This window comes from Aulonocara stuartgranti (genome assembly GCF_965226115.1).
Source record: "Aulonocara stuartgranti genome assembly, chromosome: 3".
Classification (NCBI taxonomy): Eukaryota; Metazoa; Chordata; class Actinopteri; order Cichliformes; family Cichlidae; genus Aulonocara; species Aulonocara stuartgranti.
Window position 1 is genome coordinate 45,652,496 of NC_138941.1, and position 18,187 is coordinate 45,670,682.

Consider the following 18,187-nt stretch of genomic DNA (forward strand, 5'->3'; position numbering starts at 1 on the left):
CTTTCAAAAAAAAACAGGAAACATGGTGAGACGTAGGCATAACAGCACTAATTTGACTAGAGAATTTGGAACACACAGACATGAAATACACGACAGACTGGGGAAACAGAAAGGAATACAAGGAGAGGAACATGGCTACAGCTAAGGGCTGCAAGACACAGACATAACTAAAAGTTATACATAGAGGACAAGACAGAAATGACACATAAACCAGAGAGCATGAATGACAATGTTAACTAGACTAAACCTACTAATAATAACACTAGAACTGAACATTATCCACAATACATCATAAGAAATCAAAAATGCAAAATAACTCAATAGGCTGAGTCTCAGGCGCTGACAGGTAGGTTTCATTATGAGAATGAAGGAGAGCTTAAATACCTTACAGTAACTATGCTAAAAGCACTTCCTTCTTTCAGATGGTATTTGGCCTGTTGCCAGTGAGTTCATATAGGGGGTGAATGTCCAACCTTTCCAGTAAAGCGATACTGCTGGATCAAAATAAGAAAAAACTGACCCAAAATATTGTATACAAGGAGGGATATTAGAAGGGGTTTATGACCCGCACATGTCACGTGATTAAAAAAACTGTTAAAATTTATGGCATGCCATACAGCTGTAATAATTAATTAATAACTAATTAAAAACTAATTAGAGTTTTGGATTATAATTCAAACGATAAGTATTTAAGAACTAAATGGATATAAATGTAAGATTATTTTTGAGTTATGTAATATTTTGTTCAGAAATTGGATAAATCATTAATGTTTTTTAGAATTTATATGTGTGTGTGTGTGTGTTGTTAATATGTTATTTATAATTAAGTGAGAGTGTGATATACTTGTCGACTATACTTAATGGAAATCTCTATTTCATTTTACTTGTGTATGTTTAATATGAAAAAAATCACAATCAGAAAGAAGGTCTCACTTCTTCTTGTTCGACGTCGTCACCATTGTCATTGGCGTGAGTGAACATCTTGCTGTCAGATTTCTTGATAACTTAGTTTTGAATTTCAAGGTGGATGATGTGGTGAGATTTAGATCCAGAGTTAGAGATGACAAATAAAAACGCTGATGAACTTTACACTAAAAATGAATAAATTCCTCGCATGCCCCTGTTTGTAAACTTCAAAATTACAAAAGTAAAGTTATTAAGTGCAATTTTTACAAGGAAGAAAACTTGCCGATGGAGACATCAGAGGAAGAAATGAAAAAGAAGGATTTGTGACTGAGCCACTCGAACAATAACCTAAATAACTGAAGTACTTGGCCATTTCTTGATATTACTCTCCTGCTTGGTCCAGTGGCTTCCAAAAAGGTAGCCTAAACCCATCTGCAGCAGTTATATTTAAATACATTTTGGAGACATTTTCAGCATTACGTTTTTTCTTGGAATAGTATTGTTTGGTTCTTCTGGTAACTAAGCAATCCTAAAAACATCCTCCAGTATCTAAACAAAAACCTCTGTCAGTACCAGAAAACCCAGCAGGCAGGTTTACAGGTTAACAGTAAGAACTGAAAGTGAAGAAATGCAGTTATAGGTTTTGTTATGACAATGAAAGAAAGTCAATTAAATAAAAGTAGAAAAAACATGTTTTAATAACATGGAAAAATGAAACTTTACTTCACTGAGTATTTTTTTTCTTTTTCTTTTTTTTTTTTACAGTTACAGTGTTACAAATATTAACATTTCCATGGCCTCTTGTCAGTAACATTTCTCTTCAAATGAATTCACTTCAACCTTTTACGGGTTAATCACCAACCTTGTCAGTACACAAGATTTATTGTAACTGATAAAACCAGACAGACAGGCCTACAGAGACAGTCAGAATCAGTGTTGAAGAAATGCAGTGATAGGTTTCATTATGAGAGAGAACAAAATATTAAATTCCTTACAACAAACATGTTAATAGAACTTTTTTTTTCAATTTAGTCGTAGTTTCAAATGAATTTACTAGTTGACCTTCATTTTTTACACTGTACTTACTGTGTTACAAAGTTATGGGTAAAGAATGTAACTGGCCTGTTGCCAGTAACATTTCTGTTCATATGAACTCACCCCACCCTTTACCAGAAATGTCCAACCTTTGCAGTAAAAAGAGACTGCTGCAAGAAAGTGAGAAAACAATAGCCTAAGTCAATGTAGACATTCTTCCTCATGAAGTTCGAGGGACATCAAGTATACAATATTATACTCTTAACATAGTCCCTAATTTTTCTTTATTAGCTTCATTCTTAATTTTCTTCCATCTAAATATCTTAAATATACCCCATTCCCATTTACCTTTTTATGTGACCATATATATTACCTAAAATGATTCCTTCTAATATTTTGATCATAGCATACTACTCACTTTGATTTTCACATTCTACGGGTCTTTTGGTGGGTGTATACATATACCCACAAACGTTTCCTGGGTGTGGCATGTGGCTGTATACTATATATAGCAGCTTCCTGGTACCCAGGTTATGGAACATAGTTACCAGTCACAGATCAGCAGAACATTTGAGAGGAGCTCAGCTACATTTGCAACAACTGAAAGACAAGGCAAGAAAAATCTGTATGAATTTTCATCTGCAACAATGTTAAACTTTTTATGAATGTGATGCTGTAAATGTATATCTTGACATAAAGAGTGCTGCAGATAGTACGGTCACTCTGTAGTTGCACATGGAATAATTCCAGGGTTTAGGAGATTCCTAAAGATTTTATAAATACAACAATGCATTGAGATATTGCCATATGATTAGCTGACAAGATGTTCATTTTAACAAGCAGTTGAACAGGTGTACCTGAAAATCCAGTCAGTGAGTGAATGTTTTGTGTATGAAGGTAAATTTAGGGGTTGATATTGTGGCTTCATATACAAGTGCTTCACATTTCATAGGGTCAATGTGCAACCCCAGCATACAAAACTCTTATTAATGTTGTGTCTGCTACTATCTAGACTACTCCTTTAGGATCAAATAACAGTTCAAACTAAATTACTTTCATTTTCTAAAACTTATTACAGCACAGGACAGCTAAAGCTAAAGATGGCAAACGGACCAGCCCTGTCCACTGCTAAAGGTGGGGAAGTATATGTACGGACTGAATTCAGAGATTCCTGCACAATGTTGCATGTTCTCCATGCAAATCAGTTTGAAGGAGAAATTTTTGATCCAGCACTCACTGGGAAGACAGAAGAGAATTTCTACAGAGGGGCCCCACCTCAGTGGTTAAACTTCTACATCAGTGAACAGGCAGAGTCCCTTGGGACTGCTTTTATCAAAAGAGATGGATATGAGAAACTCAGGGAACAAATTCAGAAAAACAGAACATTTCCAGGGATATCAGCTGTAAAACTGACACACCAACCAGGATGTGGGGGAACTACAATGGCCATGCAGGTGATGTGGGATTTGAGAAAAACCTTCAGGTGTGCTGTTTTAACTGGCTCCACCTCAGACATGGCAAAAGTTGCAAAAGAGGTTGTCCAACTTTTCACAGCAGGCAGTCGAAACAACCAGAACACTGTGCTGTTGTTAGTGAATGAAAAGAAAATCCTGGAAGATCTTGAAATCAACATTATGATGACAGTTGCTGAGCAGAAGATAGTTACTCGTATGCCTGTAGTCATTTTCCTCAGCTGTGTGAGAAACAATGCACCTCAACAGAGTGACCACGTTGTCCTAAAGAACACACTCTCAGACAATGAGAAGAAAAATTTTGATAAGAAAAAGGAAGAGCTTCAAAAGAGGTACAAAGATAAATGTGAACAATTTCATGGCTTTAACATAATGCAAAGTAATTTCTCTCAGGACTACGTCAGGGAGGCATGTGCTGCATTAGAAAACAGCAAAAAAACAAATAAACCTCGGAAGACGCAGCTTGCTGCCTTCCTGTGCCTGCTGAATGCCTACGTACCAGGTTCATATCTCCTGGAGTCTCAGTGCCTGGACTTCCTCGGACATGAAGACTACGATGACCTTTCACTGGAGGATCAAACGCAGCCTTTCAGTCATCTCATCATCACATTCCAAGAAGATGGAAGAGCTGAGAAAAAGGTCCACATGGCTCACACTATGATAGCACAATATTGTACTGAACTGTTGGCAAAGGCAGGTGTGACCAGAAGTGACACAACAAGAAACTTCTTGAACACTTTTTGCAGAGATCCGATTCCTCTGTGGTTGCTTGGTTTTGTCAAAGAGATGTTAACCAAAAGAGAAATGAAACAAGAAGTGGACCAAGTCAACAGCACAGACATCAAACAGAAAAAGTTTTCTAGACTGATTCTAGACATTGAAATGATGGAGGGGAAAGAGCAGTGTGCAACAGTTTTAAAAGTGGCCTCAAATACATTTGGTCAAAATCCATTTTTTCCACAAGCTCTTGCTCGTTTTTATTATATAGAACTAAAAGACTACAATCAGGCAGAAATGTGGGCACAGAGAGCAATAGAAAGAGATCCTCAAAATTCATTTGTTGCTGACACACTTGGCCAAGTCCATAAAAACCACCTAATGAACAATGAGGTTTCTGAACCAAGAGACATTTTGAGACTGGCCAAAAAAGCCATTAAAGCTTTTGAAGATGAAGAAAAACTTGCTGAAGATGAAGATGGACCAGACATGAAAAAACATGGCAATATAAAAGTTTCACCTTTTTATAACTTCAGAGGGCAGTTTGGTTACCTGCAGGTCTGCAAAACTCTGCATAAGAAACTTGTCAGTCAAAATGAAACCTGGGAAAAAGTTCTCACCAAAAAAGTATCGATGGGCTCTGTCCTCGAATTACTTGGAGACAACAAACTCCAAAGATTCAATGATCTCATATTAAGCCTGCAAGATGACATTGAGAGAAAATGCATGTTTTTGGAAAAATTTCAGACTTACTCAAAGCCTAAAATGGAGAAAGATGATCCTGAATATATATCTAAAGACACCTCAGAGTGCTACCAGAAGTATGTTGACAACACAACTGCAAAACAACTCATCCAGATGTTTCAGGACAGAAACCTAGATGACCAGTCTGTGGAAGTGCTGTCATTTCTTGTCAAACAATACACTCAATCAGAGCTCGAAGTCATATCTACAAAGTGTAGAGAAATGTGTCCAAGTGCAGATTCAGAAGCAGCTCTGGTCAACAACATCCTCACACTATTTATAGGGAAAATGCCATCGAGCAAGAAAGACCCACCTGAGCTGCACATGTTCTCCCTCCTCTGGTACTGGGCTGGAAATCAAGGCCAATGTGATTATGACCTCAGTGAGTTAACTCAGCAAATGTACAAGTCTTATGAAAATACATATAAGAAGTACTTTCGAAACAGATACCTCCTTCCTGTGTTTTTCATTCGGAAAGGTGAAGGTGTGAAGAGAATTGTTCACAGAAATGTTATTGAGAAACATCTGAAAGTGATTGAAGCAGATTGGAGCGATAACTGGAAGAAAGAAGAAATCTTCAGAAATCCTGCTGTTCAAGAGCTCCTTCTCAGACTTGATGGAGAAGTAAGAAACTACAAAGTGTATACAAGAGTTGGTGGCAAAGAGATTGAGATCGATGCCAATGTGAGAAACAGCCTTTGGAAACCACGCTCAGTTACCTTTTATCTTGGATTCACCATCAGAGGTCCTGTGGCCTTTGACATTCAGCGCAAAACTGCAGACACAGGTAAGAAAGCATAACAGTTGAAACTACAGTGAACTGTAGCTGCTTGTTATTAGTTTATAGTTCTATAGTGATCGTGTTTGTATTATGGTCTTGAAGACATCATTTTTCAGGTTGAAAAATTATTTTCGAAACACATTTTGTAAAACTACCAGTTTAACCAACATCATGTATTTATTTGCAAAACAACCAGCAAGTCCAGGAAATTACTCTTCTTATGAATATTGGTACATATAAAATAAAAGTCCTGTCCCCTCGCCATTAGTGTTTTGTTGCTCTTAATAGCAATAATATATGTTTGGAAGGAAACATATACCAAACAGACAACTTTTTATATATCAGCAGAAAGACACCTTGGACATTAATGTAACAGCAAGTTCTAAATATTAACATGCAAATATGTTTACTAACACATTATATCTACTAAGATTACAACATCAGCTTGTATACACCTTAGTTTCTGTTGTGGAATAAGATTTTTTTAACATCCATTATTGTGTTTTTCAACTTATTTTATTTTTACTGATTGCCTCAGATCACAGCGTCATGGATCTCAGTGGAACAGCCCTGACCAACGATGTGAAAGACACCAAAGATAATGAGGGACATTAAAGTTTGTGCTCAGTTACCCCATGGGAAGGTGATTCTGAGACTTTTCTTTGTGTTTATGTGTTTACATGTAGGGGCAAAAACGAAAGGAAAGGGCTCTGTAATGTTTAAAACCAATGCAAAAGAAGTATGTGTTATGGTCATTTTTCCTGCTGCCACAGTTTTAGTCATAAATATATTATTTCTGCTAACACCTTAGATTAAACAACAGACAAACAACAAAAAGTTGAGTTCCTAAAACTTTTTTGCCAAGTGTCTATTTAATACTTTGTTAGTGGATTTGTCACATCTATGTAAGCTTTTATGTAGTGAAGTTTAGAAACTTTGTGAAGAAACGTCTCAAATGATTTTTTACATTGTTGTTTAATTGTTTTAATTGGAAGTTTTAAAAACATGATATTACAGAATTGTTTTGTCATTTATAACATGACACGAGTGAAGCATAACCAATGAAAATGTTTGACATATTTTAGTTGCTGCTTGATATATTGTACTGTTTTGATTTTTTTTCTAAAACAGTAGATTTATGAGATATAAGTTTATTTGTTGTTTTATTTGTGCATTAAAATGCAGTTCCGTGTATGTGCTATTACCTTCATGGATTTATTAGGGATTTATGCAATTTTAAAAATAGAAAATAGGGTTTCTTTGTTCTTATTGTGTTGCATTGTGTTGTGAGGTTTTTTTTTTCACATTTTTAATCAGACCTTTGTAGTTTTATCTTTGTTTAAATTAAGATGAGTATTGCTGAATTTATCATTACTCAGTAGGTAATGTTTTGTTTCTGCAGCACAGAATCCATTTGGAAATTTGCATACTCAAATTTGATTATGTGAATCAATATTAAAGTTACATACATAGCCACCTTTGTATAATAATATTGTTTTGCATTAATTTCAAATGTGTTTACTGGCTGTTAGTGAAAATGAAACAATTACTTTTAAATGTTTTAAATGTACACTCGGTTTTGCATTTGATGGTTTTTGGGGGTATTTTAAAGGGTGTATCTATAGCTGTGGCATACCATTAAAACATTACATTACATCGTTATTGTTGTTGTTGTTATTATTATTATTATTAGTAGTAGTAGTAGTAGTAGTAGTATGGTCAACTTTTAGAGAATTGCCAACTATCTCTCAATTTATTTGTCAAAAAACTAAAAAAGAAAGACATAAATTCTGCATTAAATATCAGAAAAACCTAATTTGCTTGAATACTTTTGTCCATGGTGATCCCTCAGTGAAACTATGCCATCTGACAGCATAATAAACATATAGTTGCACTTTGTCTGTTGATTTGAATAAACAGAGTAGCTTGAAAAGGAATCAAACTCTTGGCCTGATTTTTTTTTTATTTGTTTTATTTTTATTTTTTTTTGTCAACCACTGTCTGATGCCTATAATTACGTGACAATTGTGTATGGGATAGGTATGAATGTGTGTATGAATTTCCACTTTTGGTGCAGCTCTCTGACTGTAAACATAAACATAGAGCTTGTCTGGCATATACTAAATTATCCAAAATATATTATAAACTTCCAAGTACACACGTCTTTGATAAGACGATGCTTGATGTTTAAGAAAAAACATTTACAACATAAGAAGAGATTTAAAGAATTAAATAACACTATTTGGAAAGTAAAGGAGGGCTTTATTATCCAATGGTGACAAAAAAAAACCCTTAAGTGAATGTGAACAGTTACAACAGTCATAACTGACCTGAACAGTGTGTGGAAGTAAAAACCTCAAGTCACAATCTACTTCTGCTCTTTTTTATTTGAAAAATTAAAATTAAAAAAAAGTTTACAAGAACAGATCGTGCAGAAGAACTGAGCATGATTAAGTGAGCTACAGAATTCAGTAAGGCTATCTGACAATTAGACTCCAGTGACCCATCATAGAAGAATGAGATCCCAGTAGTGAGAGGAGAGCAAAGCACCCCCTGGAGTCTAGATGCTGGTGGCAGTCAAGATGAAGATGAGGAGGAGCCTGGTTGCATGAATGACAGTCTGAAAGACAGAATGACAGAAGACCACTGAGATTTTAAACACAGAGAGAAGGCAGGGAAGAAAATGATTGGACCAGAGTAATGATGTTAGCATTGAGTTTGCAGCCCAATGAGTGATTACAGATGTTCCTTACTGAACTTACACATGAGCCTCATTTTTACCGAGGACCAGAAATATGTGGCGCTCAACTCCCAGCATGCTGGGTGAGGACTGTTTGATAAGGGTAAGGTTTTGAGCTGATTTGTTTTGTTGTTTTGTTTTTTCACACAGAGGACTGTGAAAAAAGACAGTTTTGCCACTGCACTCACAGCTGTGAACATTACACATGCATCAGTTACACTGATGAAAATGTTTTGATAAGAAGAACTAAAGAAAAAATAAAGAAAATTGAGAAGAAATAAACAGCCTTGAAGAAGGTGCTTTTATTGGTTCACTGTAAATTTGGTCACATCCTGCACTCTAGAGCCTACATCAAAAACACTACTTTAATATCATAAATGAAACATTCTTTAACCCGACAGAGCCGCTGGTCCATTGAGTGGATGTCATGCTTTGACTCTCCTTCTATGCAACGTAGGATTAAGCTGTATGGTTGATATGTATTTATGTGTAAATGTGTTAGTAATGTTTCTTTAAAAGTTGGCTCTGACTGTTTTCATGATGCTTTAAACTAATTTTTAAGCTCTTTTGGTACTGAAAAGCATGCATGTTAATTTGATACCTATAGACGAGGCAAAGCATAACATCCACACAATACACCAGCTGGCCTATTATACAGTTTGCTATGATATCAGGTTGCATTTTCTTTATGAGGCACTATATTCACAACCCCCTTGAATTACTAAGGTTTTTTGAAGTTTCACTTTTTCCACAAACTCTCGCTCGTTTTATTATATTGAACTAAAAGACTACTACAACACAGAAATTTGGGTAAAGGAAGCAAAGCAGAGGGCTCACTGAAGTTCATTTGTTGCAGATACACTAGGCCAAGTCCATAAGAGCCACCTGGAGAACACAACCATTTCTGCCACATCAAGAGAAATTTTGAGACTGGCCCAGAGAGGATTGAAGCTTTTGAAGATGAAGAAAAACCTGCTAAAAATGAACATGTCAAAGGCAAACAAGAAAGTGCTGCTTGGTTACCTGTGGTATGACCATCTTATCAGACAATGAACAACAATGAACTTTGGAAGAAAGTTCCCACCAAAAACGTGTGACTGGACTCTGTCCTGAAATCCCCCCAGAGATGAGAAACTTTTCATGTTTATGGAGCTAGTAAACAGTCTCAGAGATATGGTTATGAAAAGGTTTGAAATGTTTTGACAGTTTCAGATTTTGTTTTGAAAAAAGATGATTCAGCCTACATTTCACAAAAAAAACCCCATCAGAATGTCTGCAAAAGGTATGTTGTGCCAAGCCAAATGATCACATCCAGAAAGCCTTCCACAAACTTAAACAAAACCTGTCTGTCACTTCTCCGGGAGTACTTTCCTGTCTCGAAAGATGGACTAAATCAGACACCAAGGACATTGAACTATGTCAACATAAAGACTCTGTTGTACATGTCTTACCCAGCTACATTCAGGCCAATATCATGCTGATTAATATGAAAGAAACGTTTGTGTTTCTCCCTGAAAGCAGATGAGTTTTTATTGAGATATTTTAATGAGTTTACGTATGATTTTATATCTCACCAAATAATAAGAATAATCAGATACATTTTTTGTTTTTACACACACCAAAAAATAGAAGCTTTAATGTCAAAAACATCACTGATTCATATCCTGGCGCCTCTCGTTGGCTGGAAGCAGCAAGTACGCCACCTGTCGAAACAGGCGTGAAACACACAACAACGTCGGAGTTTGTCGTGGTCACGTGACCTGGGTGTTTTCTACCGCACTTTGGAACTGGGTTTTGAAACATCTGTGCCTCGGTGACTCAATACCAATGACCGTAGATACTCAATACGCTATCGAAACGTCAATATTGAGCTTCCCGTCGGCAGCACATAACGGTTTTGAAACCCTTTATTCAGGCTTGGATATGCGCATGCGTAGGAGGGTTTTACATGGTCGATCGAAGCACGCGCTTGTGAGTCCTCATTACACACAAATCATTGTACACGTTTGTAAATCATCATATCGTTATATCGTACTCGTTCGTAACACTTAACTTTATCTCTATATGAACTTGAATAACAGGTTAACTCAACCACAAGCGCGAACTAGTGACGGAATAAAATAATCTTCCGTCATGAACGCGTTCATAGTGAAACGTCAGTATTTCCTGTTGTGATGAACGTTTCCTTATCAAATGAACTTATGAATACAATACCGCTTTGAAGAAGTGCACGTAATGTTTGAATATAGGACAAAATTAACATATACCACCTATTTTATTATTTGTGCTGGATAAATTTGCAAATTTCCACTCTTTGGCTTCTAATTGTGCAATATTTGACTTGTTTATCGACTGAACGAGTCAAGTGTAGCCCCTGCCTTTAAAAAAAAGAAACTTTAAGCAGGAAGGAAATGCGCCTGGGATTGTTTTAGAAGTGCTCTGACGTTAAAAGTGTAGAGGTGTCCATGTCTGTAGGTGATTATCTCTTCCTGCTTTGGGTGTGTCTACTACCTCCTGGGTTACAGTACACATCCACGGTCCCAGTGCTTGAACACATGGCATGATAGCAGATCGCTAGAGCTGTCCGCGACATTTTAGAGGAGGTAAGATAAATTCCGTTAAGATCTGAAAGTTTTTGTTGAAGTTATTGTTTGGTCCTTTACATGGAGAAGGCTATATATACGTGTACTCCACCAGCAATGAAATGGCTATTTAAATATATCACATTCCATAAAGTGAATGTAAGACCTTAATTTACAAATAGTTTAAGCTAAGACATAAGACTAAAAAATGTTTGTGTTTTGTTTTTACATTCATTACCATGAAGTAAAGTGAAAGTGTGAAGATGGCAAACAGACCAGCCCTGCCCACTGCTGAAGGTGGAGAAGCAGATGCAAGGAGTAAAATCAGTGATTCCTTCTCATTTTTGGATGTCCTCCATGCCAATCAGTTTGAAGAAGAGTTTGTTGAAACTCAACACGCTGAGCAAGTGGAGGAAAACTTTTACAGAGGGGCCCCACCGAACTGGTTAAACTTCTATATCAGTGAACAAGCAGTGTCAGATGGCAATGCAACTCCTTTTATCAAACGAGATGGATATGAAACCCTTAAAGAACAAATTCACCTGAGAAGAAAAGGCCCTGGGACATCAACAATTAAACTGTTTCATCAACAAGGATGTGGGGGAACCACACTGGCTATGCAGGTGCTGTGGGACTTGAGGAAAACCTTCAGATGTGCTGTTTTGACAGGCTCAACATTAGATATCACAAAAGTTGCGCAAGATGTGGTCAGCCTTTTTACAGCAGGTAGCCATGGCCACCAGAAAACGGTACTGTTGTTACTAAATGATGAGTTCATATTGGACATCCTCCAGGACAGGATTATGGAAGAGATTGCTGAACAGGATATAGAAATTGATTTGCCTGTGGTAATTTTACTGAACTGTGTGAGAAGCAGTGACGGGATTATCCACCAAAAGGCGCGTTCTTATGAACTGAGACAAAAGTTCAAGAGGAAAATGAGAAAATCTATTATTCTCAAAAAATCTCTCTCAGACAGAGAGCAAGCAGACTTTGATATGAAAAAAGAGGAGCTTGGCAGAAGATTTGGTGATCGATGCAAGCAGTTTCATGGTTTTAACATTCTGCAGTCTAATTTCTCTCAAGCCTACATCAGGAACGCATGTGCTACATTAGAACATATCAAAAGAACAAATAAGCCACTGAAGATGCAGCTTGCTGCCTTCCTATCCCTGCTGAACGCCTACGTACCAGGTTCATATCTCCTGGAGTCTCAGTGCCTGGACTTCCTCAGAAGAGACAAGTTTGGTCACCTTTCACTGGAGGATCAAATGCAGCCTTTCAGTCATCTGATCGTCACCTTCCAACAAGGTGAAAGATCTGAAAAAAAGGTTTGCATGGCTCACAATATGATAGCTCAGTGTTGTACTGAACAGTTGGCTAATGCGGGTGTGACCAGAAGTGACACAACAAGACACTTCTTGAACAGTTTTTGCAGAAGTTATGTTCCTCCATATTTACTTGGGTTTATCAAAGACATGCTAAATAAAAGAGAAATTACGGTAATAGAGGACCCAACTCATGGCATTAAAGAATGGAAAGAAAAGTTTTCCAGACTGATTCAAGATATTACAAAAAGAGAAGATGAGGGCAACAGTCTGTCAGTTTTGATCATGGCCTCAAATAAGTTTTATGAAGTTTCACTTTTTCCACAGACTCTTGCTCGTTTTTATTATATTCAACTAGAAGACTACTACAATGCAGAAATCTGGGCAAAAGAAGCAAAGCGGAGGGCTCCTTGGAGTTCATTTGTTGCAGATACACTAGGCCAAGTCCATAAGATCCACCTAAAGAAGATGCCCGTTTATACCAGACCAAGCGAAATTTTGCAACTGGCCCAAAAAGCCATTGAAGCTTTTGAAGATGAAGAAAAACTTGCTAAAAATGAACATGCAAAGGGTAAACAAGGAGATGGGAATGTAAAAGTCTTGCGTGCTTTAAACACCAGAGGGCTGTTTGGTTATCTGGAAGTTTGCAGCCTGTTGTATGACCATCTTATCAGACATGATGAACTTTGGAAGCAAGTTCTCACAAGAACCATGTCACTGGACTCTGTCCTGAAATCCACCGGAGATAGGAACATTGTCAGGTTTAAGGAGCTAATAAACAGCCTCAGAGATTTGGTTGAGAAAAGATTTGAATTTTTTGACACGTTTTTAACGTATTCATATTCTGTTGTTAAAAGAGACGATTCATCCTACATGTCCAGAAAGACAATAGAATGCTACAAAAAGTATGTTGGAGACGCAGAACCAAATGATCAACTCCAGACAGCCTTCCACAAACTTAAACAAAAACTGGCTGTCACTTCTCCGGGAGTACTTTCATGTCTTGAAAGATGCACTAGATCAGACACCAAGGACATTGCTGTATGGTGGAGAGAAATCTGCCAACACAAACATTCTGCTACACATGCCTTACTCAACTACGTTCTGGCCAATATCATGCTGATAAATATGAAAGAACCTCCGTCCAGCTCCGACTACCAAAGCAGCTTTAGAGAGAAAATGCCATTGGCTCCTGAGATGCAACCCGAGTTTCACATGTTAGCTCTGCTGTTGTGTTGGCCTACAGATGGTGAACACGAATTGGCCTCTGACCTCCCTCATTTAATCCAAAATATTCTGCAATCCTGTGAACAAGAATATAAGTCACTCTTTCAGTCAAGGTACCTTCGACCCATATTTTTTCTTGGACCGGGTCAGGGTCTGAACAGATTTGTTCACAGACGCAACCTTGAAATCTTGTGGACCCAAGATGCACTGGAAGACCCAAAAACAAACTGGAGGAATGACGATATTTTCACTGATCCGACAGTCCAAGGCAAACTCCTCAGAGTTGAAGGTATAGTGCAAGATTACAGGCTGTATGCAACATTTGGTGACACAGAGATCGAGTTAGATGCCAACCGAAAAGACAGCCTCTGGAAAAAAGGCCATGTGTTCTTTTATGTTGGATTTACAATCGGAGGTCCTGTTGCTTACAACGTTCACAGAGCTGAGGGTAAGAGAATTAAGTTACTAAAGTCCTCATCTTTACAAATGTCATATGTGTTAATAATACACATTTTGTACTGCCATTATCAAAGTGAGTTAGTGCTGCGTACAAAGTTTTCCTGTACTAAACTGGTTTTATTGTTACACTTAAAGATTCTAACAATAGAAAATAGATATCTTATATGTACTTAATGTAATTTTGTTATGTAGAAATCTCACACAAGATAGCACTTGTGGTAAAGGGGAAAAAACCAATGTGTCTGAATGATATGTTGTTGGCCAGCTCTTTAAAATTTAACTTTGCTTTACAAGAACCATCAGAGAGACTTCTGAAGACTTTTGACAATGAAACAGTAAGTTTCTACTTCTCTGGGATTTTGTTTGTTTCTCATATATTGTATGTCACATAAAAATTCTAAAGTCATAATGTAAATGTATAATTATATTGTAAAAATATAATGAAAAAAATATCTTGTACAACAGGACTCCAGTCAGTGGACGAAGCTGAAACCTGAAGTTGAGATAATGGAGGAGGTTCATACTTACAGGTAAAGGTTATCGATAACTACAAGACAGAACATAAAGTAATTCATTACAAGTGCCATTTTATATTATTTGCTTTGCAGTTTTGCTGTTTCTGTTCGTGCATGTGAACAGAGCATAACAGAGCATTTTGTCTTGTCTATTCAAATTCAGCCTGCAGTCTGAAAGTGGCAAATATGAATGCAGCGAGTCTGCCTTGCGGTGGGTTTGTAAGGAAACCGTCAGCTTCAGATACCAGTTTAGCTCATGGGAGCGATTCATGAGGAAACCTGTATGCATGGACTACATACCAGCAGGACCCCTAATGGACATCAAAGTCACAGATGGGAAGCTAGAGGAAGTCCGTCTGCCGCACTGGATCTGTACAGGTGAGCAGTCGTAAAACACATATGATTGTTTTATTACAGTAATAAAGATATTTATGCACACGACTGTTTGTGCTTTGCAGGTGAAAATGCAGCGATGTCAGACATATTTCGAGTTCTGCATGTGGACAGCAGTGGAGGTTATTTGGAGCAAGTGTCTGAAATGACATCATCCCATGTGAAGTTAAACAAGCCGGAGTTCTCTCTAAGAGGAGCCATGATCCTAAAGAAACTGGGCCTATATCTAAAAGTTTTTGCTGATGTCTTGATATACATGCAAATCACATCTGGCCTCACTCTGCACGTTTACCTGGTCCCACATGATCCTCTAATACAACAGGTAATACAATGCCACATACTGGAGCAACAATATAAAGTAGAAGTGAGGAAAAATATATAATAACACAGAGAAATAAAATGCTCTCATTGATAAATACAAAAACACAGTGACACTACAAGGCAGCAAATTAATAGAGTTTGGTCTCTAAATGTTTTGACAACCCAACTGACAACATTACTGACTTTCAGGCAGAGAAAACTGCATTAAAAGTTAAGAACTTACAGCCATCTTTATGCTAATGTAATTTAATCATTCTTTCAAAAGCTGTTTTTTGAACAGCTTTGAGCTTTTTTTAAACTTTGTAGTTGTTACTTGTGTTTTCTTGCCATTTTCCCTTTTCAGTTACATGGATTGCAGTAGTGCAAATCAATGTTCTCATCTTGATATAAACACAAACACATATGTTCATTAAAGACATGAATAGATGTGAACACGATTCCCAAAGATTTCCAACCATTACTTGTATGTGAAGAATGGTCCATTTTTCCATGTTTCAGGAAGTGGAGAAGAAGGAGAAATCTGACGGATTCAGAAAAATCCGAAAGACAAGTCCTGTTGACCCTGTACAGCTGGAGAGTTATTTCTACCTCTCAACAGACTGGGACACAGCACAAATCTGCCCTGAGGTTTGGACTAAGCTGCACTTCTGTTCATTGCACCATAACATAGAAACAGCAAAAATCCTCAAGTTTCCATAAAATGTTTTCTCTGCAGAAACAGCAGTTCATGTTGGAGTGGAGCGACACTAATTTCTTTGAGGTGGTCATTGGAAATGAAAAAAGCGACTTCGGAAACTTGAAACTGAAACTTGAAGTTGAGCGCAGGGGAGGAAAGGAAAAGGACACCGTGTGGACGTGCGCTATCGGAACAGGTTAGTGTTTTATATGTTGTTACCCTAACGCAGCTCATCTAAACTATAAACAGCCACCATCTGACCAGCTTGAACCCTTTTATTCCAGATGACTATTAAACTCAAGCATTCACCAAGAACAGGGTAAGAGGTTCGTTTTAATCCATAATTATTAGATTATTATTGTTATCAAAGTAGATCCCTTTAAAAAAATAGTCATGAAAAAGAAGGTACACCACTTTTTTATTCTAAGGTTTTACTTATCCAGCTATAATTTGAAGGGGAAAAAACATCTGGTTCCAATCGGATTCTGAAAGAATCTAAATACAAACCTGAGATGAGGAATGTGTTTATATTTATTCATTTAACAAAACTAGGCCAAAGTGCAGAAGTAGTGTGTGAAAAACTAAGCACAACACAAGATTTAGTGGCTTGTAAAACCACATTTAGCAACAATAAGAAGCAATCAGTGTTACTTTATCAGTCTCTCACATCATTGTGGAGGTATTTTGGTCCACACTTCTTTACAGCACCGCTTCAGTTCATTGAACTTTGCTGTCATTCATTTACACACAGCTGTCTGAAAAAGCATTTCAGTCCGGTTGAGGTCTGTACTTTGACTGCTCCATTCTCCTGTGCTTGGGATCATTGTCCTGCTGCATGATTTAATTTCAGCCAAGCTTTATCTGTCAGCAGATGCCCTTGCATTTTTCTCTTGAAAACTTTGGTATACCGAGAAGTTCAACTCAATGACTGCGGAGTGTTTAGTTCCTGTGGCTGCAAAACGAGAAGAGAACATGTGAAGAGACTTTCTTCTTCATATACCATGCTAATTGAGGCCTTTAGGGTCTTTTGGGGTTTTTGTAGCTTCCCTGAGCATTGCACGGTCTGACATTTACTGGGATGGTGACTCGTGTGAACAGACTGTTGGGCATCAACACTTGTTTCTTTAAAATTATTACTACTTTCTTCCCTGGAAATCTGTCAGCTGTGGTGATTTCTTGTAAAAGAAAAGAGAGCAGCTTCGTAGCTTTGTTTAGTTTGCAGCACCAGGCTGCCATTTACCTTCTCTATTAATGGAAGCATTAAAGTCTATTTAGTTTTTCAGCGTTTTGCCATAATTTTCATTAAAAAATGAGTGAGTTGATCTTTTACAACCTGATAAGGACAAAGCGATATTTATTATATTCTGGTAAGTAAAACCTTAGAACTGAAAAAAGGATTTACTTCTTTTCTCACAACTATAATCCTAATATAGATCATCACTGTCTAGTATTCAACAGTGATGATCTGAACACTAGACTTTTTTTTTCTTTTTTTAAATTTTCACCAACTTCCTCCGCTCAGGATTTCGTGGTTTGCCATTGGACAGCTCTGATTGGCAGAGCGAGTGAGGCAGCAGCTGTTGTAGACGAGCTTCAGGAAAAGGATGTGATCTCTGAGGACAAACATGGTGATGAGAGAAGTTCAAATGCAACATGAGACCAAATGAGAGAGATTGTTTAGTCTGTGACGCTGACACAACAGAGCAGAGATGTCTATAAAATCCTGAGAGGGATGAAGTCTGAGGTTTCTCATGTATGAGCTTGAAGGATCTCAGTGAAAGAACATGACTGTAATGACTGCTTAGAAAATGGAGCCGATCTGTACATTTGATTAACATGCGGCCTTTCCGTACCTCCTGTGCAAGAATATGATGTGAAAGAATGATTAAACGTAATTTTATCTAGTTAGTGGCATAAAAATTAAGGGTTAAATCTATTGTTTAAGGTATATAAACCTATGAACATTGCAGAATCTTGTTTTCGCAACCAAATAATTGTTTTTTTCTGTTTTTTGAAAATGTAAAAAATGCCTTTTTTAAACAAAATTTTACCTTTTTTTTTGTCTTTCTAATTTTATGTGTTTTATGTTTTCTACAAGATGGGTTAATCTTTATTCAGAAGATGAGAAAATATTTAAATAAACAGACTTAATTATAATAACTCACATTTTATTATAACTACTTTGTTTTAATTAAAAGTGAAAAATGATATCGTGCCTACGTTTGGTGTTCAAACTTTTCAATGAAGCAGAATAATTTGTAGATTAAATAATAAAAAAAAAGTTTTGAGCT

At 37.1% G+C, this 18,187-nt stretch overlaps 2 protein-coding genes across 4 annotated transcripts; both read left to right on the plus strand.

Moving 5' to 3' along the window:
- Window positions 1–2,384: 2,384 nt before the first annotated feature.
- On the plus strand, window positions 2,385–7,317 carry LOC309693028 (sterile alpha motif domain-containing protein 9-like). The gene is made up of 3 exons (XM_082512014.1): window positions 2,385–2,553; window positions 3,020–5,661; window positions 6,194–7,317. Exons 2-3 carry the CDS (start codon window positions 3,042–3,044, stop codon window positions 6,268–6,270), a joined length of 2,697 nt encoding a protein of 898 aa, XP_082368140.1. The 5' UTR covers window positions 2,385–2,553; window positions 3,020–3,041; the 3' UTR covers window positions 6,271–7,317.
- A 2,805-nt stretch (window positions 7,318–10,122) lies between these two features.
- Window positions 10,123–18,183, plus strand: LOC309699922 (sterile alpha motif domain-containing protein 9-like). 3 transcript variants are annotated; one of them, XM_082523170.1, is made up of 10 exons: window positions 10,123–10,998; window positions 11,223–13,980; window positions 14,286–14,326; window positions 14,457–14,521; window positions 14,670–14,884; window positions 14,965–15,221; window positions 15,719–15,847; window positions 15,936–16,092; window positions 16,181–16,222; window positions 17,419–18,183. In XM_082523170.1, exons 2-9 carry the CDS (start codon window positions 11,241–11,243, stop codon window positions 16,189–16,191), a joined length of 3,615 nt encoding a protein of 1,204 aa, XP_082379296.1. In that variant the 5' UTR covers window positions 10,123–10,998; window positions 11,223–11,240; the 3' UTR covers window positions 16,192–16,222; window positions 17,419–18,183. The 3 variants fall into 3 exon arrangements, with proteins under 3 accessions (XP_082379296.1, XP_082379294.1, XP_082379295.1); XM_082523168.1 differs by lacking the exon at window positions 16,181–16,222 and having other exon boundaries at window positions 10,123–10,366; window positions 10,871–10,998; XM_082523169.1 differs by having other exon boundaries at window positions 10,124–10,998; window positions 16,181–16,215.
- Window positions 18,184–18,187: the final 4 nt, after the last annotated feature.

Excerpts from the sequence above, each read along its gene's own strand:
- LOC309693028 (XM_082512014.1), top strand. The coding sequence starts at position 3,042 with ATGGCAAACGGACCAGCCCTGTCCACTGCTAAAGGTGGGGAAGTATAT. Across the intron at positions 5,662-6,193 it reads GCGCAAAACTGCAGACACAG|ATCACAGCGTCATGGATCTC; the intron begins GTAAGAAAGCAT and ends TGATTGCCTCAG.
- LOC309699922 (XM_082523168.1), top strand. The coding sequence starts at position 11,241 with ATGGCAAACAGACCAGCCCTGCCCACTGCTGAAGGTGGAGAAGCAGAT. Across the intron at positions 14,522-14,669 it reads GAGGAGGTTCATACTTACAG|CCTGCAGTCTGAAAGTGGCA; the intron begins GTAAAGGTTATC and ends ATTCAAATTCAG. Across the intron at positions 15,222-15,718 it reads ATGATCCTCTAATACAACAG|GAAGTGGAGAAGAAGGAGAA; the intron begins GTAATACAATGC and ends TCCATGTTTCAG.